The sequence below is a fragment of the Myotis yumanensis genome, unplaced genomic scaffold (assembly GCF_028538775.1).
Source record: "Myotis yumanensis isolate MYYU_CA2020_CCGP unplaced genomic scaffold, mMyoYum1.0.hap1 SCAF_9, whole genome shotgun sequence".
Classification (NCBI taxonomy): Eukaryota; Metazoa; Chordata; class Mammalia; order Chiroptera; family Vespertilionidae; genus Myotis; species Myotis yumanensis.
Genome location: NW_027223760.1, coordinates 3,950,192 through 3,977,444, shown reverse-complemented (window position 1 = coordinate 3,977,444; position 27,253 = coordinate 3,950,192). Strand labels below are relative to the sequence as shown.

Below are 27,253 nucleotides of genomic sequence, written 5' to 3'. Positions count from 1 at the left end.
CTGGGATCCCAAAGGGACCGAGGGAATCGGGAGGCAGTATGTTCAGGCCGAGCCAGACCTGAGAAGGGCAGCTGGCGGGAGAAGGGGCATCTCACAACTGCTCACCACGCTGCCCTGCAGGTGGAGCGCCGGGGTCCCCTGCCCCCGAGCTCCAGGCTCTTCCTCCCCTCACTGGCCGATGGGGCACTGCAAGTTGGGCACAGATGAATCGCCCTCGTCAGCTACCATCCTTCTCCCCCATTGTTCCTTACTTAGTATTTCAACGATGTCTTTCTATAGGAGTCACCAAATTATTAACTTCTCAGACCAAGCCTGTTGTCAAGGCAGCTGGGAGTCTGCACAACCCCCATGGTACAACCCCCTGGGCCCCAACACTGCCCAACCCGGGAGGAACCAACGCTCACTGGCCCCATGCTCACTGGCACCATGCTGGACTTCTCCCTTCCTTAGTTCCTCATCGAGTTACAAGATGTGCGAAAGAGGCTTTGGTTCAGTTCTTGATTTAACAAAGGGAATTCCAAAAAGATGACCGAAACACAAGCAAAATACCACAGCTTTGTTCACAAAGGGCTGGGGGCTCCAACACCCACAAGACACCAGAGCCCCTCCCACCCAAACGGGAGGGCTCCTCCTGGGGCCCATGGCGCTCAGCGGGAGCCTTCCAGCTCTGGAGCTGCCGTGATGCATGATCACATTAGTGAACGACAAAGTCGGGAAACACAAATGAGGCAATCAAAACTAATACTCTTGTCCTAACCGGTTTGGCTCAGTGGATAGAGCGTCGGTCTATGGACTGAAGGGTCCCAGGTTCGATTCCGGTCAAGGGCATGTACCTTGGTTGCGGGCACATCCCCGGTAGGGAATGTGCAGGAGGCAGCTGATCGATGTTTCTCTCTCATAGATGTTTCTAACTCTCTATCCCTCTCCCCTCCTCTCTGTAAAAAAAAAAAAATCAGTAAGATATATTTTTAAAAAAACACCTAATAATATTAAGTCACCTGTGAGACCAAAGAAATGTCAAGGTTGGCACCTAGCATTCTGAAGAATAGATAATAAAGCAACTATACGTTGTGAAAATCTGTTGATGTGAAAACCTGTAAGCTTGTTCTCATATCTGGGAATACAAGGACCTGGAGTGGAGGGTGCCCCAACCCTGCTGCCTATAGCCCTGTGGCGGCCTCACACGTGGCTGAGACCACAGGAGGCAACGGTGCCATGATTTGCTCTGCAGGCTTTTAATTGTTAAGGCTGGTTCTAGAATAAAGAACTGGGAAACCACGGGACAAGTTACCTGTATAGAGGTGGAAACCACACCCCAGGATCCGCACACAGCAAAGCTCCCTCCCACATGCTTACCTCTTCTCCTTTCTGGATTCTCCGGTTGGAGCTGATGATAATTTTGTGTCCTCTCTCAAAAGTCACCACCTCAGCCACACAGTTAGGTGCACATGAATGGTTGATGTATCTGCAAACCACCATTTCAGAAAACTATACATCAACTAGAAGAAGCTTGAAAAACTTGCAGCTCATAGTGAAAACTTTTTCCTAATTACACTCCTATTTGCTCATCTACTGAATAAGAACCAATATAATTTTAAATAAAACTTCGGGAACGTGTCTGCTCTAAACTGTTGCTCCCTGGAAGGCTATGACGACAGGGCCCACTGACAGGAAAGGCCTTAGTCAGACGGAGTCTCACCTCGCAGGCCCTCCGGTGAGCGTGGCATCGATCACGTGGTCGTTATCCATGCGGAACATGTACACGCCACGGTTCTGAAAGAGAAACAGCTCAAGAGTCCTCTCTTCCGTCCTGCTCGCACCAGGAAGCCTAAGCCAGTGGTTGCCACACTGAGGCTCGCGAGCCACATGCAGCTCTTTGGCCCTTTGAGTGTGGCTCTTCCACAAAGTACCAACTTCTGCGCATGGGCCACAAAGTTTCAATCGCACTGTACGTGTGCGCCCGCACGTGGTATTTTGTGGAAGAGCCACACTCAACGGGCCAAAGAGCCGCATGTGGCTCGCGAGCCGCAGTTTGCCGACCACTGGCCTAAGCTGATGCAACCTGAAAGGCCCCTGGTCACACGCCACCGATGTGACGGCAGCGGTCAGCTGACACGTGCTATGAATGGAAATTAACGAAGTGGCGGAGGCCTGGAAAACCAGCCAGGCTCATTCATCTACACACATCTCTGCAAACAACAGCAGGGACTGAAGGAGAAGACTAATGGGGAGATGAGGAAAACACAAGCTCCAGACAGGGCTTCTGTTCAAAACTGAACCCAGCGCGACCGTCGGCTCTGGCCCCGTCTCTGCTGTTTGCAGCTGTGACACTTACCTGAGACTCATAAAGTTTCTCTTTTCTGTTTGCTACTTCATTTCGAATGATGGTCCCAATGTATTCAATGACCATGGTGTGCTTCTCGATGTCTCTAGCAGCATATAGGCCCAGCCCCTGCAGGAGAAAGTGTGAGAGTGTGTGTGTGTATCTCACACATGCTTCACTTCCTCGGTCAGCTCTGCATTCCCTTTCATACAAAAGCCAGGCTGAAGATGTTGCCTGCACTCAGGTGATTTTTTCTATTTATGTGCTATCTGCAACTTGAAGAACAGATAACCGTACCTCTTAAAGCTACGCTATCACCACCCTGCTTATGTGTCTTGTTTACGCTAAATCCTGAGGGCCTGACAAAGTAGCCCTGCCGACCGACCGGCCACACTTTCTATCAGGCTTCTCGTCTTTCATGTACTTGCTGAGACCCCACCAGCTAGACAGGCCTAATGGCTTCTGAGGTTTATCTTGTCCCTATTTCTAAAGGGACTAGACATATAATTTAATGACACAGAAACAGTGCTAACTGTAGGGGATTATGAGTTTCTGTGTTCCCAGCAGAGAAGGCAGGCTGACTCCACGCTGCCTGAGGACCCCCCACACCGTCCTCCTCGGGCCGCCAGGAAGCACCCAGGACAGAGGCCTATGCTAGAGGTTCTCCTGTGAAGGAAGTTACTTTCTTGGGGGAAAAGAGTATGATTTATCTGTTCAATTTCAGATATGACTCAGGAGGGACACGAAACAGGACACAAAGCAGCATGGACAGCAGGACAGTTGGACCACATGGTGCTCCAACAACTGCTTCTTCATTGGAAGAAAATCAAACTGTCTAAAACATAAAAAATTAAACTTCTGAAAGAAAAACAATGTGGGGGACTCATACAACTTAACAGAAGACAACAACCCGATTAAAAAATGGGCAAAGGATCTAAATAGACGCTTCTCCAAAGAGGGCATACAAATGGCCAAGAGACAAATGAAAAAATGCTCAAAGTCACTGATCATCTGAGAGATGCAAATTAAAATGACAATGAGGTATCACCTCACACCTGTCAGAATGGCTACCATCAACAAATCAACCAACGACAAGTGCTGGCGAGGATGTGGAGAAATAGGAACCCTTGTGCACTGCTGGTGGGAATGCAGACTGGTACAGCCACTGTGGAAAACAGTGTGGACTTTCTTCAAATTATTAAAAATGGAACTCCCATTTGACCCAGTCATCCCACTTTTAGGAATATATCCTAAGAAACCTAAGAAACCATCAGAAAGAATAGAAGCAACCCTATGTTCAAAGCAGTGCAATTTACAACAGCTAAGACTTGGAAACAGCCTAAGTGCCCATCAGCAGATGAGTGGATAAAAAAACTATGGTACATTCACACAATGGAATACTATGTGGCAATAAAAAAAGAACTCTTACCATTTGCAACAGCAATAATTGACCTGGAGAGTATTATGCTGAGCGAAATAAGCCAGAGAAAGATAAATATCACATATCTCACTCATATGTAGAATCTAATGAACCAAATAAACTGATAATCAAATATAGACCCAGATTTACAAAGCGTGAATAGATTATTGAACCTCAGAAGGAAAGCAAGGGAGGGTGGGAAGAGACCAACCAATGAACTTGTATACACATATGCATAACCCGTAGACACAGACAATGGTGTGGGAGGGCCTGGAGGGTGGGCAGGAGGAAGGGAGTGGGAGGAAGAGATTAATGGGGGAAAAAGGAGGACCTATGTAATACTTTCAACAATAAAGCTTCAAAAAAAGTTGCTCATTCATAATTAAAGTAACAATACCAGTCTACACTTAGCCGGCTGGCTAAATAAATAAACAAGCTGTAACATTTACTACAAATGGGAAAACAGTCTCAGTGGATGCAGGAAGAAACAAGCAATCACAGCTACCAACACACAAGAGATACAAGAGACTGATGGTTACGTTGGGAAAATGTGTTAAGAAAATAAATGCTTTTCAGTAGGTGGACGGTTTAATTAATCAAAGCTCATCAACAACATGGAGCATCACGGCCGCTGAAGAGAAGGAGACAGAGCCACCTCCGTTGGTCTAGAGACTAAGGATTCGTGAAAACAATGCCAAAGCGTGTAGCCCACCCACATTCCCAGATGCTCACAGTGAGGCTGGGCTGCAGAGGGAGTAGCACCCAGCACCTGGGAGGCAGAATGGAGAAGGGCAAGAACACCTCGGGTGTGAGGTGACAACCTGAAGGCAGGTGGCTCCGAAACCATCACAGTGATGGTGAGGGGAATGGTGGAGCGCGCTGAGCCGCTGGGAACACTTTAAACGGGACGTGGCTGGTCAGGCAGAGGGGAAGGGCACCGCTGCCGGGAGCCGAGGGGAGCTCTCGTCCCAGGATCGGGAGAGGCTCTGTTCTTCCGGCAACAGCCGAAGGCAGACACTGCATTCAAATTGTAAAAACAAGATACCAGATAAAAGAGAAGAGCAGAAAGGGCGCTTAGCTAATTCAAAAAAATTAGCAGCTTGGCAGAAGTCTCAGTGCAAGGAAACCAAGAGAGAAGGGGTGAGAAGGGGGGATACAAGACGGGACCCTCTGGCTGCGCTGAAGGCCCCAGAGCACGTGGCTGCTGCTGCTGGTCTGGGGTCCAAGCCGAGACCCCGGGTCTCAGGGGGCAGGTATGTGCCCAGAGGTGCAAACAGAGGAGTGCGGGAGGTAGGAACTTGGAAAAGAATGCACGTGACAAATCCCTGAGACAGAAGGTCATCTTGCTCCAGGATGAAAGGGCTCATCAGTGTGGAATCAGTAAAACGCTAACACAGCACATTTTTGTTAACTTCCCAAATATCTCTCTATATAAAAGGCTAATATGCTAAGTGTCCCCTCAGGAGTTTGACCGGGAGTTCAATCGCTCGCTATGACGTGCGCTGACCACCAGGGGGCGGCGTGGAATGAAGGCAGGCCTCGGCCCGCAGCCAGAAGGAAGGCCCCAATCGGCCCGATCGCCGGCCAGGCCTAGGGACCCTACCGGTGCACAAATTCTGCACACCAGGCCTCTAGTCAAGAATAAAGAAAAGATCATAAGATCTTTCAGAGAGGGAAGAAGCTCCCAGGAAGGATCAAGCCTGACAGCACAGACAAGGGCCTGCAGAGGAGACTCTGTTTGAAGAGACCCCGATGGCTTCTGAGGGGGCTGGCTGGAAGGAGACAGGCGGGTCTGCAAAGGTGCAGACAGGGAGATGGGGGTGAAGTCAGGGCGGCAGAGCCTGAGAGTAGATCAGAGAACCTGGTGATTTCAGCCTGGGACATCCGAGGGGAGGCGCTGCGCAGCCTCTGGCTGTGAGGTCTGCAGCTTGGGAAGGGAGTTACATGCTGAGCCCCAGACGGCTTCACCTGTGCAATATCCCACAGGTAGTTTCCAGAACAGGAGCACACTTCGAAACTATTTTCACTGGATTGTTCACAAGTGCTTGAAAGACGCATGTGTACACAGAGGCCAGTGCTACCTGTTCCCTTGAGCAAAGGTGTGGAGTCCAACACGGTCTGTCCACTCGGGAAGTGAAATGTGCATGTCCAGCGACTGCGTGTGGGCTTGCTAGTGTTAGCAACCAACGGTCTGCTGTGACTTAGAAAACATGCCCGTTCCCACAGCCATGTGCAACCCTTTCCACACACCGGACGCTTCTCTCCTGAATGCCAGAGGCCACCCGCTCTCCTTTCCAGAGAAGTCTTTCCCACCTGAATCCGAGACCGGGCTAGATACACGCTGGACTTCCACTCGGTCTTCATTCTCCGGTACTGAGACGACTTGGAATGAACGAACTGCTTGCTGTAAGGGGCGTTCAGCTCCCCGGTGACTGTGCTCTGGAAGGACTTGGAGGTGCTGGTGCTGTTCAAGGTGTGCGGCCTGCAGGCAGGTGTAGCAGCGGGAGAGAAGAAAAGGAGAATGAAGACATCTCCAGTCCCACCAAAGCCCGGCCAGTTCCAATGCGGCGGCGGGAGCATGCACAGAAGCCGCCTAGCAGAGCGCACGGCGCATTCTCTGATGTGGTCGGGCACAGACACAGCCAGGGACACAGGGTTTGTAAGCAGCAGACAAATCAAGCACAAAACCACTAAGACGCCTAGAAACCCTGGGCTGTACTATGTGAAGTTAAAACAAAATACCTTAACACAAACCTCTTGACATGGGCACTCATTTTAGGCTCAGAACGGGCACAACCTGTGGGGTTAACGGCAAGAGGAAGTTCCATGAGAGGATTTCGGCCATATCGAAAGGTGTAGTTTTCACATGCTTCAACCCCAGGGAGCTGAAAGGAAGCAAAATAGACAAAAAGTTAACTCAATGGATTAAGACGACAGGAGGTCTTGAGCTGGTGAAAGGATGGCCCAAGTTGTATGGAAATAACTTGTCAACATCTTCAAAATGTAACTTATGTTAACAAGATCAGCCTACACTCGGCTCTACTAAAGTATGAACAGACAAGTTCCATTTCAAAGCAGACCTTAGTAAACGCTGGCAAATGCTCCTTGAAGAAAACCAGCGTGCTTGCCTGTGGGATTTTAGGGCTGAGGATGTCAGCATCCCAAACGCGGGAGCATACTAATTCACAACGTCAGTATCAACTTCCATGTCTTTGTTTGGAAATTTAAAATGACCAGTAAGTACAGTTTCAAATCATTTCCATGGTTTACTTCCATGATCACTTCTCACTTCCCCAAGTCGACTGACACGATGAGGCTGTCACTCTCAGTGTCCCAGGAGTGTGGGTGGTAGAGCTCAGGGCTACTTGTAAAATACTTTCTATGTTAAGGTCTTTTCTAGGACACCTTTGTAGTGAGCACATTGCTCTGTGGGCACACTAGACACACGGCATTTAGGCAGGGCTCTCTAGCACAGGAAGCAACGAGGCACATTACTCAGTAGCTTTTCCCAAGAAAGCTCATCAATGAGCTTTTACTCTTGAAAATAATGCCTTATAGTCACGCAACTTTCCAACACTGCGAGGGACTCATTGGCAAACATGCTTGTAATATTAAAAGATGACAGAGAGATGTCAGAGAAGACATGTGTCCTGTAACCTGACAGTAGCCACAAACATCCCCGTCAGGGGTGGGCACAGCACCCTCATGAAGTGCAGGGGGCCTCAGAGAAGCGGGGAGGGAGCCCCCGAACGGCATGAGTGACGGGAACACAGACGCCTCATTGGAGAGGCAAGACCATCCACAGCACGTGGTCCAAGGGCCACACTGTGCGCTCTGCGCATCGCCCGCCTCGTCGGCACTCACTGATTCCGCAATCCGAGCCACCGCAGACACAGTCAGGCCAAACAGATCCTCTCCTTTCAAATACGCTGGGAAAAGTTGGAGCATTTCAGACTGTTTTCTCACACAAGCCACGGGCTCCAAAATTTTATCCCAAACACCTGTACAGATGAACCAAAAAAAAGTGTGCATGACAAATGAACTTTCAGCTAAATAGAAAGGCAAGCAGGATGCAGCATAAAACCCAGAGCAGAAAGATGAGCAAGCCTCCCAGACATCCCAGGCACCAAGTGAGGCAGTGAGGGGCCGACAAGCCTCACGCAGTTCCCCAGTACTTTCTACATCAAAAGTGACCATGACAACCGAGACTTAACCCTGGAGGTCAAAACTGTCTCGTTGCTAGCTCTGCACTGAATATCTAATGCTGCTGAGTAAAACAGTATACGCAGATGGATGCTGCCTTCTCAGTGACATTAAGAAAAGGGTCCCCAACCTTTTATCAACAAATTTTCCTATTTATTTCATCAAATCTGTGTGTGAATATATCTTCTGATTTAGAGTAAGTCTAGCAAGTGTTTAAAAAACTGTACAACGAAGAGCCAGGTAGAATCACAAAAAGAAGTTCAGATTCGCATTTGTAAATGGAAAATCCACTCTATAAAGTATGAAACAGCCGAAACCGGTTTGGCTCAGTGGATAGAGCGTCAGCCTGCGGACTCAAGGGTCCCAGGTTCGATTCCGGTCAAGGGCATGTACCTGGGTTGCGGGCACATCCCCAGTGGGAGATGTGCAGGAGGCAGCTGGTCGATGTTTCTCTCTCATCGATCTTTCTAACTCTCTATCTCTCTCCCTTCCTCTCTGTAAAAAATCAATAAAATATATTAAAAAAAAAAAAGTATGAAACAAACATGATAAAAAAACAAAAAACATGGAAATACTGACCAAAAACATTCACAACCTAACAACAGCCGAGTACCTAGCGCTGCAGAGCATACCAGCGGCGGCTCACCTTTGGGTGAGGTGTCACTCAGGACGAGATCTTCGTGGCCCTGCTCCACAATCCTGATGACAAACACGGGGCGCCCATCTTTCTCCTCGATGGAGCACAGGTAGCGGCAGCGCCTGTTGGCGTAGCGTGTGCTCCAGTACAGCCGACTGGCTTCGTAGCCAACAGGGAAGAGCGCTTTGGGGGAGTGGAATGCCTGCATCTGCTGCGGGAGCAGCTGGCCGATCGTGTGGAAGATGAGGCTCCCCACGCGGAAGGTGTGGTCGCGTTCGCCTCGCTGCACAATGCTGGCAATCTGTCGCACCTCATCCCGTTGCACGTAAACCCTCCGGAAGACCGCGAAGTAGCTTAATTCCTGCTCATGAATTCCCTTTGGTTTGTGCATGGGACAAAGCATAGTTTTATCCTTAAAGAACATGCACTGTGCTTTCATGGCGCAGGTGAAGTGATAAATGTTGGTGCACCGCAACCGGTGGCACCCGCTGGTGGCACCCATTTTATGACAGAAGACACATTTCATGTGCAGGCCTCTCCTCAGGGCTAGCTCCACGTTGATTAAGGCACCCGCCTGGGTCTCATAGACCTCCGTGGACCACAGAGCACAATTCAAGTGGACCCACAGATCCAAGTCAAGGTTGAGCAGCCTTGCCGGCCCATCTGTCAGGCCGTCCCCTTCCTCATGACAGAAGCAGCACTTGCGGTAGTCCCTGGGCACCGGGTCGGGCTTCAGGGACGTGCCCAGCTTCTTCAGGAACTCGTCGATCTCGTTCTCACAAGGCGGGGGGAACGTGCCTTTGGGGATGACGATGTGAATGCTCCACTTCTTCCACTTCATTCCTCTCCACTTCTTACTCACTGGCCTGCAGTCTTCAAACCCACCAGGGGCAGTTCTCAGCCGAGGCTTTAACTTGACTGTGACCTTAAGCTCATCTGGCTTTGCCTCGACTTTGGCTGCTTCAAAAGCTGGAGGGAAAGTGATGGGAGGAGAGGCTGGAGGAGAAGCGTCCTCCTGGAGCTGCGGGAGGCAGTGCACGTCCAGAGTGGAGATGTTGTTACTGTACTGATGGAACGCCCGGGAAGGCGTCTCTTTTATCGGTGACTGGGGCAATGAAGGAATGGAATCCTGGCCAAAAAAAAGGAGAGTAATTCACAAGTTCTAAAAGCAATTTTTGTTGAAATGAGAAGTCAAGCAATCGAGAGTGACAGTGTGTGGCGGGCAGGTGGGGGAGAGGGTCTGCAAGTGGTGAGGTTCAAGCCAGCAGCAGCCAGTGTCAGGTGTCTAAGGTGTAAGTCTGGAGAGTGAGGGCTGAGGAAGGGAGGCCAGCTACCGGTGGACTCCTCGCAGGCCTTCTCTACGAAGCCGTAACTCCAGAGCAGCTCTGCTCCTCACCCTTCTTTGACATTCCTCTTTCTAACCATAATAAGCCCAGAAAAACTGGTGCTGTAGAGAAGCTACAGAATTTAATTTGTACAATGGAACAGCCCTTTTGGTAAACCAAGAGCTTCAAGATAATCTTTTATGAGCTTGTCCCCACTCTCTGAACCTCCTGTCTGTTCATCTTGGCTGAATTATTGGCATAAATGTGAAAGGAAGGGAGAAGTCCCCTGTAATAAGCAAGTAACAGTTCTCTGAGGCTGCCAGGTTCGAATTCAGTGGCTGAAAGAGTCCAACCGTTTCTCTTTAGGTCAAATCTCCTAAGCCAATAACCCCCCACAGGTTCCCTCTTCTCAGGCACCCCATCCTGCAAGGTACCTGAAAGAAGACGCACTCATGTAGAACCCAGAAGCGGGCTGGCACTGCATTGACTAAAGAAAGTGGAGATAAGCCATTCCTTCTCTCAGGGGGCTAACAAACTAAGTTCAAGTCTAAACTTATTTATCATGTCGGCCCACTGCCTGTTAAAAAATAAGAGTCCCCAGGACCTTCTTTCAAGAAAGACACATGAGAGCAATAATCTGGAAGGAGGAATGACGGGCAGTGTTACTGCATGAGGGAAAACTGTCCTCCATGCAAATGACTGAAAATACATTGTCCACCATACAGATGGCCAACAGGAAAAGATGCTCAATGTCAATAAATCATCAGGGAACCCCAAATTAAAACCAGAATGAGATATCACCTCACACCTGTCAGAATGACTATCATCGAGAAATGAACAAAAAATACAGAAAGAAATGAACAAATGCCCCAGCCGGTTTGGCTCAGTGGATAGAGTGTCAGCCTGTGGACTGAAGGGTCCCCAGTTCGATTCTGGTCAAGGGCACATAACTCAGTTGAGTTGCAGGCTCCTCCCTGGCCCGGGCCCTGGTCAAGGGTTTGTGCAGGAGGCAACCAATCAATTTGTTTCTCTCACATCAATGTTTATTTCTGTCTTTCCCTCTTTCTTCCACTCTCTCTAAAAATCAATGGGAAAATATCCTCGGGTGAGGATTAAAAAGTAAAAATAAAAAAAAGAAAGAAATGAACAAACAACAAGTGCTGGCAAGGAGGTAGAGAAAAGGGAACCCTCGTGCACTTGGTGAGAATGCAGACTGTGTAGTCACTGTGGGAAACAGTATGGAGCCCGGCCAGCAGGCCTCAGTGGCTGATCATCAATCTATGATGGTCAAGGTTCGATGCCCAGTCAGGGCACATGCCCAGGTTGCAGCCTTGATCCCCAGTAGGGGGTGTGCACGAGGCAGCCAATCAATGATTCTTATCATTGATGTTTCTCTCTCTTTCTTCTCTGAAATCAGAAAAATATATATTTTTAAAAATATCTAAAATTTCCACATTTAAAAATAATATTGAGGAAAATGCAAGTCACCTATATTTTAAAAAACACAGCAGTATGGAAGTTTCTTTAAAAAATGAAAAATAGAACTACTATATGACTTCGCAATTCCATTCTGGGTGTTCAGCAGAAGAAATCCAAAACACTAATTTGAAAAGATATATGCACCCCCACGTTCATTGCAGCATTATTCACAATAGCCAAGATACAGAATCAACCTAAATGCCCATCAATAGACAAATGGATAAAGAAATGTGGTATATAATACTCAGCCATAAAAAGAATGAAATCACGCCATTTGCAACAATATGGATGGACCTAGAGGGTATTATGCTACGTGAAATAGGTCAGATAAAGACAAATATTGTATGACTCACTTACATATGGAATCTTTAAACAAACAAAATAAATGAACAAAACAAAAACAGAGACCAAACTAATGGTCACCAGATGGGAGAGAGTTTGGGGTATGAGCAAAAAAGGTAAAAGGAATTTAAGTAATATAAATTGCCAGATATAAAAATAACTGTGGAGATGTAAAGTACAGCATGGGGAATATAGTCAATAATATTGCAGTAATTATATATGGTGCCAGATGGGTATATAACTTATTGGGGGGAATCACTTCATAAGGTATATGAATCTATCTGTACAGTGTACACCTGAAAGTAATAGAATTCTGCATGTCAAATGTAATTAAAAATAAGTTTAAAAGTAAAAAATAATGGTAACAATAAAAACAGATACAATGTTCTAGAGAAACAAATGTTTGCATCAACTACACACAGATACACTTAAATTACACAAAATCAAATGAAGTAGACCATTTCCACCATGTTATAAGCAAAACAATTTCTTCCCAAAATACATGAGTAGACTTAAATTGTGTTTGTGAACAGGTTTTCCAATTGGGATAAGATCAATAAAAATAATATTTTATAGTTGTAATTAAATTAAGATATGTGTAACTAAGTAAGTAAAATTAAACATTTTAATATTAGTGTTTTATTCAATTCTGAACTTTCAAGACATAATTCAAGCTTATCCACTCATCAAATAACATCGAATCTGAAATGGCAACATGGATAGAGAGTTGCTGGAACTGCTCTCAACCTGAGCAGCACCGGCTTAGATTCCTCCACCGGAGCTCTGGGAACTGTTCACGCACTGACGTGTCCCCAGGACACAGAAGTCACTCACTGCGCATTGATTAATTGAAACTACTGGTTTTACCTTGCTTTCTGAGATTTTTGCTTGTACAGTCGATGAGTAAAGAATGAAGCAGTTATTACTACAAAAGACAATGTCCTTCTCCATTCTACTGGAGCTCTCGCAGGAATCCTGAAAAGCAAAGAGAAGTGTGTGGGGGTCTCAACACGTCATAATTTAATAAAACAAGATCAATGTGCTGTTGGTTTTATCCTATGTTAAAGTGAAGCAGCTTCCTATCTTACAAGTAAAAAGCTGACTGTGTGTCTATTTAGCATAATAATTTAACCAGAGAAAATGAATTTATGAAAATAAACTTTACTATCTACATTCCATTCCCATTTAAATGTGTTTTCATAATATCCAACATTAAGTCTGCTGTAGCTATTTGGTTTTAAGTCTGTCAAATATACGCTAAGGCTGCTCCCAGGAGTGTGTGTCCCATGGAGTCACCATGGGGGATGACCAAACAAAGGGGCAGAGCCCTGCTCAGGACACGCCCGTGGAGAAGGAAAGTCCAAGTACCTTGCTCACAAAGGCCAGGTCTCTGAGAGACTTCCGCACCCCGCCTCCAAGAACCACCACTTTGCAGTGACAACACCACCGTGTTCTGAGTGCCTCGCTCTCTGAGATTCCATGACCAGCATCCTTGTATCCAGAAAGACCTGAAGGCAAGAGCTTCGTCAGTGATGAAATAACCAATAACACAAAGTGGTAATAGTGTAAAATTGTGCTCTACCAACTTATTACAATGGCTCATTTAACTGACCTATATGATTCTTTATCTATAATAATAATAATAGAGAAATATGCAAATTGTCTGGGACACCGTCACAGTAACAGCAATGACCAACCAGCAGGCTGAGTGGGACAACCCCGCCAGCAGGGGGGTTAGCAAGGGATGACCAAAGGACTGAACAGCAGGCTGTGTGGGGCGATCAGGCCGGCAGGGGGGGTAGTTGGGGGTGACCAGGCTGGCGGGGGGGTGGTGAGGGGACAGTAAGGGGTGACCAGGCCAGCAGGGGGGGGCAGTTAGGGGTGATCAGGCAGGCAGGCAGTTAGGAGCCAGTGGTCCTAGATTGTGAGAGGGATGTCCTACTGCTGGTTTAGGCCCGTTTCCCCGAGATCAGGCCTAAACCGGCCATCAGACATCCCCCGAGGGGTCCCGGGTTGGAGAGGGTGCAGGCTGGGCTGAGGGGAACCTCCCTTGCTGCCGTGCACGAATTTTGTGCACCGGGCCTCTAGCTAATTAATAAAAATCTTATCTTCCAAGCAATGCATACTGGGTATCTATTATGTGCATGGCACCAGGGTACAAATAAAGGATCACAGCCATTCTCAAGCAGCTGGGAAGAGAATGCTGGTTGTCAGGGCAGGAAGGACCCACAGCACATCACCCTCCAGTCTAAGTGCACAGTGAGTCAGGGGAGAGATGTCACTTTTGCTTGAGGATTAAGATGATACAAAGATGTTTTGTGAGAGATGAAGAGATACGTGTATAAGAGTCTTAAATACAAATGGACAAAGAGGGATGAGCAAAGTTCCAGGGCCAAGATAAAAATGACAGGACTCACGTAGGGCATGACAGCAGGAAGCAAGAAGTGGGGGAAATGGGGTGACAGGAACAGCTAGAGCTAAGAGTTCAAAACCCAACCCAGGCAACTCTGTCGGAGCTCAGAGATGAGGTCTAGGACGCTGCTGGGCCCTAATGGCAGCTTAAGGATAAAAACAGGCCAGGAAGGAGAGTGAGGAGGAGACCAGACCACAGGCAGGAGGGGAGAGGTCTGGAGAAGGCCCCCTGCAGACGATGCAGGGGAAGCAAGGGGGAGTGGTGATGGGAGGAAAGGAACAAGTAGAGCTGCCAGCCCTCTGGGCACAGATGAAGCCAGCAGGGGTGGGACGGGAGGTCTGGGCGTGCAAAGAACAAAGCTGCTTCTGGGTAACTGCTCTAATGCTTCCTGGTTGACAGCACATCATACACACCCCAGCACCACAGGCCAAATCACTCTGCAAAAGACAGAACATGCCCAGGGCGAGTCTCTAGGAACCCAGACTCAACCAGGAGAAGCAGGACTGTCTGGCTACAGTCCCTCCGAGGTTTGCAGCTGTTGCTGGGACAGAGAGGCAGAGCCCCTGGGGACGGACTGAGAGCAGCCATAACTGCTCCCTCCTCCGCCCTGTTGATCCCTTGGGACCCGCCCCGCCCAAGCCCTGTACAGAGGCATTTGCCGGATCGCCTTAGGCAAAGGCTAGATTAGCACCTCCCTAGAGGACACAAGTTCTTCCACTGCAAACACAGCTGATTATCACAGCCAGTCGGCCTGGAGGTCAAATCCCTCTAGTATTAACTATAACAATCAAGGCTTAACTACAACAAGACTGCGCACAAAGACCACTAGGGGGTGTACCAAGAAAGCGTAAAAAAATGCGGAGACAAAGAAATAGGACAAAACTATCAAGGGAGGATATTGAGTTCAGAACTACACTTTTGAGGTCTCTCAAGAGGCTTCTAGAGTCTGTCGATAAACTTGATGAGATGTACAGGAAATCTAATGAGACCCTCGATGGTGTGATAAAGGACCATCTAGAAAGTAAGCATACACTGACTGAAATAAAGAATATTATACAGACTCCCAACAGCAGACCAGAGGGTCGCAAGAATCAAGTCAAAGATTTGAAATGTGAAGAAGCGAGAAACACCCAACTGGAAAAGCAAAATGAAAAAAGAACCCAAAAATACGAAGATAGTGTAAGGAGCCTCTGGGACAGCTTCAAACGTACCAACATCAGAATTATAGGGGTGCCAGAAGATGAGAGACAGCAAGATATTGAAAACCTATTTGCAGAAATAATGACAGAAAACTTCCCCCACCTGGTGAAAGAAATAGACTTTCAGGTCCAGGAAGCGCAGAGAACCCCAAACAAAAGGAATCCAAAGAGGACCACACCAAGACACATCATACTTAAAATGCCAAGAGCAAAAGACAAAGAGAGAATCTTAAAAGCAGCAAGAGAAAGAAAGTCAGTTACCTACAAGGGAGTACCCATACAACTGTCAGCTGATTTCTCAACAGAAACTTTGCAGGCCAGAAGGGAGTGGCAAGAAATATTCAAAGTGATGATTACCAAGAACCTACAACCAAGATTACTTTATCCAGCAAAGCTATCATTCAGAATTGAAGGTCAGATAAAGAGCTTCACAGATAAGGAAAAGCTAAAGGAGTTCATCACCACGAAACCAGTATTATATGAAATGCTGAAAGGTATCCTTTAAGAAGAGGAAGACGAAGAAAAAGGTAAAGATACAAATTATGAACAACAAATATGCATCTATCAACAAACGAATCTAAGAATCAAGTGAATAAATAACCTGATGTACAGAATGAACTGGTGATTATAATAGAATCAGGGACATAGAAAGGGAATGGACTGACTATTCTTGGGGGGAAAAGGGGTGTGGGAGATGCGGGAAAAGACTGGACAAAAATGGTGCACCTATGGATGAGGACAGTGGGTGGGGAGTGAGGGCAGAGGGTGGGGTGGGAGCTGGAAGGAGGGGAGTTATGGGGGGAAAAAAGAGGAACAAATGTAATAATCTGAACAATAAAGATTTAATAATAAAAAAAATGAAATACTACAAATAAAAATAGTTAAGTATCTAGATTCTATAAGTAAATAGTCAAAGGAGCTATATAATTTCTATAGAAGGAAACAAAAAGTAGAAATTCACTTGGAAAAATTCAGTGCCTCAATAAATATTAATGATATGAAAAAAAAAAAAAAAAGAACATGCCCAGGGCTTAATTCACTGAGCCCCACATACCAACTAGCTACCTGTTACTATTAAAAATTAAAGTGAAATTTTAAAGAGAATAAGCATAACTTCTGAATGCAGAATGAATCTAAAGTGAAAATGGAAACCAGCTCACCATTGCTTGTTGGTGGAAATGGTACATGGGGCGGCTTCAGCCGGTAAGAGCTTGCTAATCTGGGAGGGTTCGCAGATCCTGGTGGAGGCCCGCGAAGAAATAAATGCTGTCGATACTCCAAACCTGGGTTTACTCTGTGGCTATTGATCAAACCCACGGATGGGCCATCTGGAGCATTACTAACCTCATAGCTGTTAGGAATTCGGACGTGAAGAAGGTTGGAAAACGCAGCCACGACGCTGCTGATGTTCTAAAACAAAAAGGTAAGTGAGCACAGGTCACCCACCCAGTGCCTCCCTGGCGATGCTCCTACTTAGGAGTCATGCTGTTTGCATGACACACACCCTGCAACAAACCCAGTAGCTGCTATTTCCACGCAGGGCCTCAGGGAAAACCCCGCTTTAATGGACCAGATTCTAAGTTAAGTTTTCATCAACAGAAGTGCTCCTGCAGGGACTCCCAATGGTGAAGAGCACAAAACACTTTAGGGAACTTAGTACTGGACAGTGTGGTGCCCGGGACACACCAGGGGGACGAGCCAGATGGCACCTGCTTCACAGCTGCTCAGACGTGTCGGGCATGGACTCTGTCCAGCTTGGGACACCAGGCTGAAGCGTCCCGAGAACACAGGGTCCCGTGACCACCAGAATGTCACGCGCTGAGACTAGGCTGGGCAGCAATGAAATGTCCTCGGAGAATTAAGTTAAGAAACAACTCAGCACTTCACTCCTGTTTGATACAAGCAGCTGCCACCTGAACAAGGTTTATATTTTGCTTCCGTAAAATTGTCCTGTTCATAGCTGTTTTTCACTGCTTAATTTTCTATGTGTAAACAGTTATCAAAAGGTTTCTCTGTAAAGAGTTCTCTAAAGTACACATCCTTTAATTAAAAAATGAGAACTCTAACTTCCTTCTGCCCTTTTGAACCTGGACTTAGGCTCAGACCAATCTAATGTGTGTTTGCAGTATCCAAGCAGCCAGGTGTCTAAGTGACGACGCACCCTAACCCGACCTTCCTCCTTATCCCCCGGGACCTGCGAGACCCCTTCATGCAAAGCCGCCTGTTACAGCTTTAAATACGGGACACGTGCTGGAATGCTGAGAACCCATGTGAGCTTTACCTCAGCAGCTGCTGGATGCAGAGTGATGGCCACAGATATTAGACCCGACCTGGGGCCATTTGGTGAAGAACCAAAAGGTGGTGAGAACAAGAAAGCGCCTGGCTCAGTTTTAATGTCATTCCGTCTAGACTCAGAACCTGAAAGCGGGGGGGAGGGGGACGAAAAAGGCAGGGAGGGAGGGAGACAGGGAAGACCGAATGTTAATGTTTTTCAAAACCAAAATGTGAGCTTTAGTAGATCAGCACTCTGCCAGAAAAGGCCAAGCGAGGTCCCTCCTACCTTTCCCGGCACTGCTGGGAAGAATTGGAATGATGGGGGACGGCACAGGCTCCGGGGGCTCCTCTTTGACCAAGGACAAATCAGGGTATCTGCTTACTTCCATCCCCACCACACTCTCCGGAGAGGATGAGGGGACAAAGCTGTCAGGACTGTCCCGATCAGCACTGTGGTCCTGCATCCTACAAGAAAAATCAATGCGACACATTAACGTGGGCCCTTCCACCAGAGGGACCGTGAGGTTCTCTGGACATGGCAGTGGCATGAGAAGCTAGAGGTTGCCAAGGAAAATGGGGTTGGAGGACAAGTGTGGTCTCAGGCTAAAGAGTGTGGGACACCCCATGAACCCCACTCCTCCCCCGGGAGATGCTGCCATGCTAAAGGAGACCCAAGCACAGCTTGCGGACTGAGTCCCTGGGGAAGCCGGCACGGTGGACTGCTGCCCCGGGTACCACGCACACTAGAGGCCGCCGCCCCCAGCTGCTCTCGAGTCACAGACTTCGATTTCTGGCAGAGGCACAGGAGGAAAAGGAGACCTGGGCTCTCAATCTGAACCAGTCACTTCTCCGCTTTGGCCCACAGCCGCCTCGTTAATAAAGTAAGAGGCTTAGACTCAATGACGTCTCATCAGTAGAAGGTAGTGACCAAACCTTCCAAGGGGGACAGAAGGACCTGATGAAGCACGGAAGCACCTGACAGCCCCCAGTTAGATTCCTGGGACTAAAGAACTGATACAAAGGAGTCCTGAAATAAGCACCTCTGATGCCTGTGACTTGTCTTCTACTTTAGACTCTGCGAGCATCAATAGACCAAATCAATCACATTCACAGCTTATAAAGGACAATGACCTTTTGAAATATTTTACATGGAAATTCCCTTTGTCTTAATGTCTGTCTGATTATGAGATTTCAACAATTCACAAACCAATTTTGTTTAATAGCAAGAATGCTTTATAAACTTCAAATTCTGAAGAAAATTATTCACCAAATTTTGCCCCTTAAATGTTTTTACAGGGTATTCCTACAGACATCATTATACATACATACATACATACATACATTACACAAATATGGAATAACTACAAAATACTGTGGAAAAAAAAGCTACTACCTTAACTCCTCCTGGTTGTTGTGAGGTGGTGTGGGCAGTGACGCTGGCACATCGACGGTCTTTGGGCCTTGAGCAATGGCTCTGGCCAGCAAGTCATCCTGCGGTCGGAACGGCAGATGGAATGGTTTAGGTCCGAGGCTTTTGGTAACTGGAAAAGCAAACACAACCATGAATACATTTAGTCAGAACTGCTGAGTGGGATGACCGTCCGCTGGCAAAGGCACACTCCTCAAGGGGTCCCAGCGAGGCCCCATCGTACCTTCGTGGCTCACTAACACTCCGGCTTTTCCAGCAAGCTCTTCAGTTGTCGCAAAGCCATTTGCCATCTTCTGACAGGCCATAGGAGGTGGTGTAGGAGGAAGAGAGGCAGGGGGTGTTGGAGGATTACTTAAATTATTCTGCTGCAGGAGACCAAAAAATTTTAAATTACATGCTACTGAGCATATAAGCCATGACCTTGTAAAATATAGTTCTGTGAATTCTTAGCACATGGGAGCAAGGCTACAGAAATGTAATCAAGGTGCCTCTTCCTCCCTAACTCACACCAAGAAGAAAAATAAATGTCCAAGCCAAGAGGCTTCCTAGTGGAACACACACTCATGACAGCGTGAGCGTACTATCCTTCACTTACTTGGCCCAGCCTGAGCACTCAGCTCTGACAGTAAGAAGCAAATTTACATTACACCTGATTCAATCCTATACAACTCTTTTCAAGCTGTAGCCAGTGAAGGACAGTTTTAAAATTCAAGCAATAAATTGTAGAAAGTTCTCAAAAATTCCTTTATTAAATTCTCATTAAGATATGCCCCAGTTCTATAAAAAATTGAGAATTTGTGGCCCTAATTCTATCATTGCAACTCATATCCTAGATATTAGAATCTGGATTGTCCAAAATCTCTAAGCAAAAGCAGGAGCAATGATACTAAAATGACTGAGTCATTCACAAACGTAGTTCCTCCTCCAAACATTTCTCCCTGCTTCACCTTTGTCACCAATTTGTCATTTACTTTTGATTGTGGGAATCTACCAATAACAACATGCAAATCAAGGGCAAGGTGAAATGCTAATCTGACAGAGACCAAGGGTTTCATGAAGACGCAGTTGTGCTGGAGAACAGCTTGCAGCAGACAGAAGGCATTTACGAGAGGCAGGCCAGCTCTAGCTGAAGAGAAAGCCAACACCAGCAGAAACGAGCATCGCCGGGAACAGGCTGAACAGTAAAGTGAGAAGAGAAGTCCTCAGGAAAACAGGCGATACTCTCAAATATTGTTGCAAAAAAGATTTGTTTTTGCAGAAGTTAGATGTAAAACGAAGAGTGTCTAATGAGGCTTTTATAAAACTTGGTGTAAAAGATAAACCTGATTAGGTTTGATATTTTAGTAGTCTAAGAATTAATGCATAATTGTAATTAGTACCTAATTAAATAAAATACATTTTAAAATATTTTTCATTTAATTTTTCAGGTAAATGCCTAACTATGGTTTTAATCCTCATTATTTACTATTAACTTAGATTTGTTTTATGAGTTAATAAAGCTTATAGGGAAATACATGATGGGACAAAAGTAGGTTTACAGTTGCTTGTGTGGAAAATAATTCAATAATTAATAAGTAATAATACAAGAATAAATTATTTTGCATACTCACAACTGTAAACCTACTTTTGCCCCACCCTGTATTTTCTCCGCCATGGAAATACACAATGGATATTTTTCACAATTTTTAATCTTTCCTCTACAAAAATCTCAAATGTTCACATCAGAAACACTTCACCAGAAAAATGTTAACCTTGTAGCTAAACTGAAGTTTAAATGAAACTTGGAAGATTAGATGTAAACTAGACGGAAAAAATGAGACAAGCTCTGCCAATGCTGCTACGTATCCAGCGAGGAAGCGAGGTGACACCTTGGCAAAGAAACATACCTTGTAGATCAACTGAGAATAGTAATCCGAAACCCCGTCAAGGGTAGCACTGCCAAAAGTTCCTAGAAGTCGATTCCCACTATTAAATTGGCCACTGCCATAAGGAAGAAAGTGCGCAAAGTTCACTCCAATGATTGGTTCCATTAGAGGGAGCAGAGAGAGCTGCTATTAAAAAACACATTTAAGAGTAATGTACACGGCAAACAAAACAGGGCGATTCTCAACTTTTCTAAGACCCGAGGCAACTTAGTCAAACAGGCTTGAGAAAAATAAGACTTAAAAATTTCAAGTAGCAAAATGCTGGAATAAATGAGAGACTGCTGAATCTTTAAGATCTACTTTAAAATAGGCTCCACTCTTGTGTTTTAAGGAGATGCTACCAGGCATCTAACAAGGAAACCACGTCCTTATCTTTGCTCAGCAAGAGTCACGGTGTGAACCAGGCCCGGTGCCCAGTAGCACCTCTCAGAGGCCACGCCCCACCTTGGTGACAATCACAAGGTCCAGGAGCAGCACTGCCTGGGGTAGACCAGCAGCTGCACGTCTGTGTGTTTAGCCTCACAGGTAATGTGGACAGAGTTCCTCTGCTGCTGAGCTGCTGAGCTGCTGCCCTGACCATCACCTGCCAATGCATTTGTACTGTGCTTTCGGATAAGCGGCAGTTTTGCAAACAGGAACTCACTGGGTTCCTTGCTGAGATATGTTTTATCCCTGCAACTCTCTACTTCAGGGCTAAAAATGCATTGGATGTTCTCACATCCTTGAAAGGCTCACCTGCTTCAGGTGGGTAAAGGTGTCGCTGCTAGAACACACAGCCTGCTTCTCCTCCTCGTCTTTTCTCCTTTTCTTTGAGCGAGGAGCTGCCTTCTCTCCTGTCCTCTGGGTCCGTTTGCCTCGTGGTTTCTTGGTTTCACTTCCTCCATCTACTTTTGGCAGCTGGTTGTTACCACATCCAAAACCACCTTGCGTGTGAGCTCCCAGAGTTTGCTAATGTAATTGGAAAAGTGAAGAAGTAAGTGGACTGTTCACACATGGATTTGCAGTTCATACTAATCCCTGACACACATTCCTAACATGAGGAGTAAAATTCAGGAGGGGAGACAATGGCATCGAATGCTCTCACTGTTTTCTGAAAATATCATCCCTTTCTTCAAACATTCTCAAGTGTGGAAGTCAGTGAGCTACAAAGCTGGAGGTAAGAGCAGAATTCCTAAGTTGGCTCCTTTCTCTTCCGGAGGAAGCACTGCTACAGCCTGACTTGGAGCACAGCCGAGCCGTGCTGTGCTGGCGACAGACCAGAGCTCCAGTCCCTGCTGTGGCCTGCGCACCAGGTCTGGCCGAGTTGTCCTGGGCTCCCCTGCGGCGTGGGTAAGCACAAGACCAGCAGGACAATGGCAGGCTCCAGAGAAGCCTTACCTTGCACACCTCTAGTTGAGAACTGGCCTCAGATCAATAAACAACAACACTGGGCATTCAGATCAGCTCCCAATCATGCATTTGACTCACTGCCTATTGCTGTTTACTTGGAGTTGATGAAAAAGAACTTACGTGATAGCAAACAAACCTTTCTTTACTTTTGTCTTTATAATTAAGAAGTGAGAATAAATCAGTCCTTGAAGAGGTTTTTAAGTCAGTGCTATTGATACCTAAAAATACAGGAGTTTTCTCTAGGGCCATTATTTCTAAATTTGCTATAGGCAACTATAGCTGCTGAACTTCTTTTAATGAATCTTTAAGGGTTTTGAAGATTATAGTTTCCAGATATAATCTAAATGGGTTAGAGCACGGACAGCAAAGCGCCAAGTAGTGAACATTTTAGCCTCTGTGGGCCATACAGCATCTGTCCTAGCTACTCAGTTCTCGGCCCAATACTGCAAAGGCAGCCATGGATCATCCATAAATGACAAGGTTGGCTGTGTCCCAATAAAACTTAAATTCATGGACACTGAACCTTGAATCTGGTGTGATTTTCACACGTTGAAAAATATTACTCATTAGATTTTTTTCCCCAACCATTTAAACATGTATAAACCATTCTTAGCTCCTACAAAGAAGAGGTGGAAGCAGCTCAGACTGCCCACCCACCTGGGCCGGATTCGAGGCTCTCAGAGGGCTATCACCGCCGCAGAGTGTGCATCACCTGGATGGGTTGGAAATGCATGTTCTCTGGCCCCACCCACACCTGCTGAATCAGACACCTGGGAGTGAGGGCTCCAGGTGATTCTGACACATTAGTTCGGGGAACCTCAGTCCTAGAGCCATCCTCTGCATATGTATAGGAATTTCCTGGGATCTTATGAGAACATATTGGTAGGTCTGTGTTGGGCATGTGATTCTGCATTTCTGAAAAAGCTCTGGGTGAGGTCACACTGCTGATCCCAAGGACTGCAGTCTGCAGAGCAAGTGCCTCAGATTGCTCACTGGCTTATAAGAGACTAATATGTAATCGCTTGTGTAGGTGTGAGTGGGCCAGGCAGACATTATCTCTAATCCTCACAACAACCCCTTAGAAAGCTGATATTACTACATTTCAAAGAATACATTTAACTATAGAAGAACACTAGATATCACTGTAAAAAATGGAAACGCAATGTGAGCAGCACTGTGGGAAAGCTTATGAATACATAGGAACATACTACAGCTTCTGAAAGACAAAGAAGCAAAACTGTTCCTGTGACCCAGGAACCCCAGTTTGAGAACCATCTCATGGAAGTTCATTAAAATGCGGGGGCTGGAATCTTGTAAAGATGTATTTACACGGCCCTTCGTAAAAGGGAAAAATAAAAAACAAAAGCAAACCCAAAGAGCAAACTACTGATACATGAAAAAGGACAAAGACAAACTAGCACCTGTGTGTAGGACTGCATTTGTAAAACATTAAGTGTTAGTACATGCGACACGGGGGCTGCCTGAGGGAGCCTGGGTGTGTTTCAAAGGCCAGTGGAAACACACACTTTCCCAGTAAGATACACATGTGCTTCTTTGCTTTAGTCAGAGCAGCCTGATGTGGGAAGAGATCAGCCGACAGGCCCAGGTCACATCTGAAAAGCGGCACCACGTCGCTGAGTTTTGAAGAACAAAGTGTACACATCATCACTTAACATCTATGTGTCTACATCAAAACAGAGCGGTCCTGTCGAGGCGGAGGCCGCACGAGCTGGCATGAACACGGGGTCCTGCATGGCCGCCCGCCAGGGGAACAGGGACAGCTGCACGGGCAGGGCTCACTTACCGGTCCTTTGGCTGGGTTCTGCCTCTCCGCCGGCTTGCTGTCCTTCGTGCTGTCATCTTGTGAGCAACAAGTGCCTTCAGGTTTCTGGGTCACGAGGGCAGCGGCCTTCTTGTTTTTCAGCAGGTGCTTCAGAAGCTCATTGCCCAAATCTCCTTTGGCAGCAGGAGGAGGGCTCTGCCCTGAGGAGATGGGACAGACAACAGCTGCGTCTGCTGCCTGACTCCCAGCCTGTCCCTCTGAGGGAGGCCCCTCGGGGCCTGGGCACTGCTGGGGCTCGGCCATCTCCGGTTTGACCTCTTCAACCGTGGCAGGAGTGCTCTCGGGCCGCGTGTCCGCCCCTGCAGTGGCGGACGTCTGCTGATGGGGGGTTCCTTGTGAGAACTCTTCGTGGGGCAGGCTGTTTTCCAGGTCTGTACACCGCTGGCCTGCGGCCGCGCTTACAACCGATGAGCCAGCTGCTTCCCCCGGCTCGGGCTCTCCTTGCAGAGGCAGCTCGCTGGGCGTGTGGACTGTGGGTGTGGAGGTAGTTTCAGAGACACTCGGGGTTGGGGGAGCAGTGATATCTGAGTGTGGAGTGGACGGGGCCTTAGTGGACTCCAAGTCATCATCTTTCTTCTTTTTTCTTGTTCTTTTCTTCTTCCCCTTTTCCTCTGGGATGATATCAGAATACAGCTGAATGAGAGACTGGGCCGATCCGGGGTAACCCTGTCCATGGGTTAAGGCAGGGTCTTGGCCACAGGGGAGACTGCTGTTGGCTCCTGGCGATGCTGTGGGCAAGGCAGGTGTGAAAGGAGCCCTCACGGGGGACTGCTGGAAGCCAGCCCCGGGAAGACTGCTGTGCGCCTGCTTACCAGGGTGGAAGGTTGGGCTCCCGCCAGGAATTGACAGCGAGTCAGGGACCAACGAGGGGGGTCCTATCTGTCTTCGCTCATTGGTCTGCATGAAAGTTGGGGTGGGGGGTGAATTAACAGACCCTTGTGGCAGGCTCTGCTGCTGCAAAACCTGGCCCACCTGCTGCTGCTGTTGAGGAGACTGCTGAAGGGGCCGTGGGGGCTGCAGGAAGTCACAAGGCAGGTCAGGGCCATAGAATGGGGCCTGGGGCACGGCTGTCCTTGCGCTCAACTCCGGACCAGTCAGGCCATGCTGCTCTAGCTCCATCCTCTGCTGCAGGGCTCTCTGGCGGTCCACCTCCTGCATGAGCTGAATTCGCTGCCTCTCCTGCTGTTCTCGGAGACGCTCCTTCCGTTCCCGTTCTTGAAAACTTTCACTAAAGGGGTTGTTGTCATCAAACTCCACCCGTGGAGGCGGGCCGCTCTGTGGATTTGCATTGGGCACTGTCCCTGGGGCTGATGTACACGTTTTCATTGGTAATTGGGCAACTGGAGGCTGGACCCGAGGAGGGTTGAGAGGGAGGTGAGCAGGGGCACTGGGAGGCTGCCATCCAGGTAAGCTAGGCATCCGCACGGGGCTGGTGTGGCCAGGAATGACAGCTGAGTGCGGCAGTGGCTGGGCCACCAGGGGGAAGGTGGGCTGGCCCATGGCAGGTGGGGCAGCTCCGGGAATGGGGGGCGGCACCCTGGGCATGACAGCAGGTGGGGCCATTGCATGCTGCTGCTGCTGCTGCTGCTGCTGCTGCTTGATTCGGTAATCCTCCATCAGCTCCGCATGCTCCTTCTGCTGCTTCCGGATCTGGAAGAAGAGTTAAATCTCACTCATGGATGGTGCTGCAGGTGCCCAAGGGCTTTGGGGGTTATACCGAAAGCAGTTTGATCTTAATACAGGCAAAAATATTTGGCTGAGGCAAAGGGCAAAATCACAAAAAGTTGGATTGATAAGCATTAACTAAAGATTGCCAATCTTTTTTAACAATAGAATTTTTCTATCATCTGTAAAATTTCTTTACTTATGAAATACCAAAAACAAATTCGAAACAATTTTCTGAAATGAATAGTAAGAAAATCTTACTGTGAAAGTCAAACTATTTAAACTGCACAAAACAATAAAAACTCCACAGAAATCATTAACTACGACACCTTAGAAGTGACATTAGTACACAAGTTTAGAGTAGCTGTGAGATTTAACTCAAATTTACCATTGAAACATGTTACAATTTCACTTCTTCAATATACAAAATGGCTCGACATGTTAGGATAATTACTAGCATGTGTTCCACACCCTCCCCTTCAGGTTAAAAAGACGGGATTGGAAAACTCTGCATTTAACAGCTAACATGCTCAAGTGATGCTTTCTGAAATGTGTACAGGCCCAAGGTAATGTTCTGAATAGCTCCTAGTAGCGCCCTAACCGACTGGTGTCAGTTACTTCATTCCAAAATCCTCTGTGCCCCAGTGCAAGATGCCATAGACTCATCCCCAGGGAGACACTGCCCGAGTCCTGGGGGCGCAGGCCTCCCTTCGGGAGCTGGGAGGCAGAGGCTCTGGGTAACATTTGCATCCTTCAAAACCACTCCCATTTCGGATGTATGCGTATTATACCAGTAGTTCTAACAGTTTCCCTGGCCAACCGGCACATTCTCTGCATGTGATGGTTCTGACCTGCTCTCCAGTAGCTGTGTAACTTCTAACTTACTTTCTTATCTTTTCTGACCCGTTTACTGGCATTGGATTGGCAGTAAACTGGCAGCGGTTCTCAACCTGTGGGTCGCGACCCCTTTGGGGGTCGAACAACCCTTTCACAGGGGTTGCCTAAGACCATCAGAAAACACATATATAATTACATATTGTTTTTGTGATTAATCACTATGCTTTAATTATGTTCAATTTGTAACAATGAAAATACATCCTGCAATCAGATATTTACATGACGATTCATAACAGTAGCAAAATTACAGTTATGAAGTAGCAACGAAAATAATTATATGGTTGGAAGTCACCACAAAATGAGGAACTGTATTAAAGGGTCGCGGCATTAGGAAGGTTGAGAACCACTGGATTGGGGACGCAGTATGAGAGACATTGAACAAAGGTGGTGGTCCCTGCCTTTCCCAGGACATTTAAAAATACTTCAGAAAACATTGTCAGCAATTGCTTACTTTACTGAGATACAATGGATTATTGACAACTATACAGTA

The 27,253-nt window shown here is 47.1% G+C and overlaps 1 protein-coding gene across 15 annotated transcripts in view; it reads right to left on the bottom strand.

Moving 5' to 3' along the window:
- Positions 1-27,253, bottom strand: part of KMT2C (lysine methyltransferase 2C) — a 255,758-nt gene that overhangs the window by 2,325 nt on the left and 226,180 nt on the right. For 8 of the 15 annotated variants that reach the window (XM_070423607.1, XM_070423606.1, XM_070423612.1 and 5 more), the window contains 17 exons: positions 24,163-25,851; positions 21,705-21,917; positions 20,931-21,095; positions 19,268-19,409; positions 19,009-19,156; positions 17,902-18,080; positions 17,623-17,759; positions 16,502-16,751; positions 13,098-13,237; positions 12,597-12,704; positions 8,593-9,712; positions 7,608-7,744; positions 6,486-6,628; positions 6,057-6,225; positions 2,336-2,452; positions 1,700-1,773; positions 1,357-1,465 (listed from right to left, as the gene is read on the bottom strand). In XM_070423607.1, coding sequence (XP_070279708.1) covers positions 1,357-1,465; positions 1,700-1,773; positions 2,336-2,452; positions 6,057-6,225; positions 6,486-6,628; positions 7,608-7,744; positions 8,593-9,712; positions 12,597-12,704; positions 13,098-13,237; positions 16,502-16,751; positions 17,623-17,759; positions 17,902-18,080; positions 19,009-19,156; positions 19,268-19,409; positions 20,931-21,095; positions 21,705-21,917; positions 24,163-25,851 — 5,040 coding nt within the window. The remainder of the gene's footprint in view (positions 1-1,356; positions 1,466-1,699; positions 1,774-2,335; positions 2,453-6,056; positions 6,226-6,485; positions 6,629-7,607; positions 7,745-8,592; positions 9,713-12,596; positions 12,705-13,097; positions 13,238-16,501; positions 16,752-17,622; positions 17,760-17,901; positions 18,081-19,008; positions 19,157-19,267; positions 19,410-20,930; positions 21,096-21,704; positions 21,918-24,162; positions 25,852-27,253) is intronic. The other 7 variants (XM_070423617.1, XM_070423618.1, XM_070423621.1 and 4 more) reach the window with 5 other exon arrangements.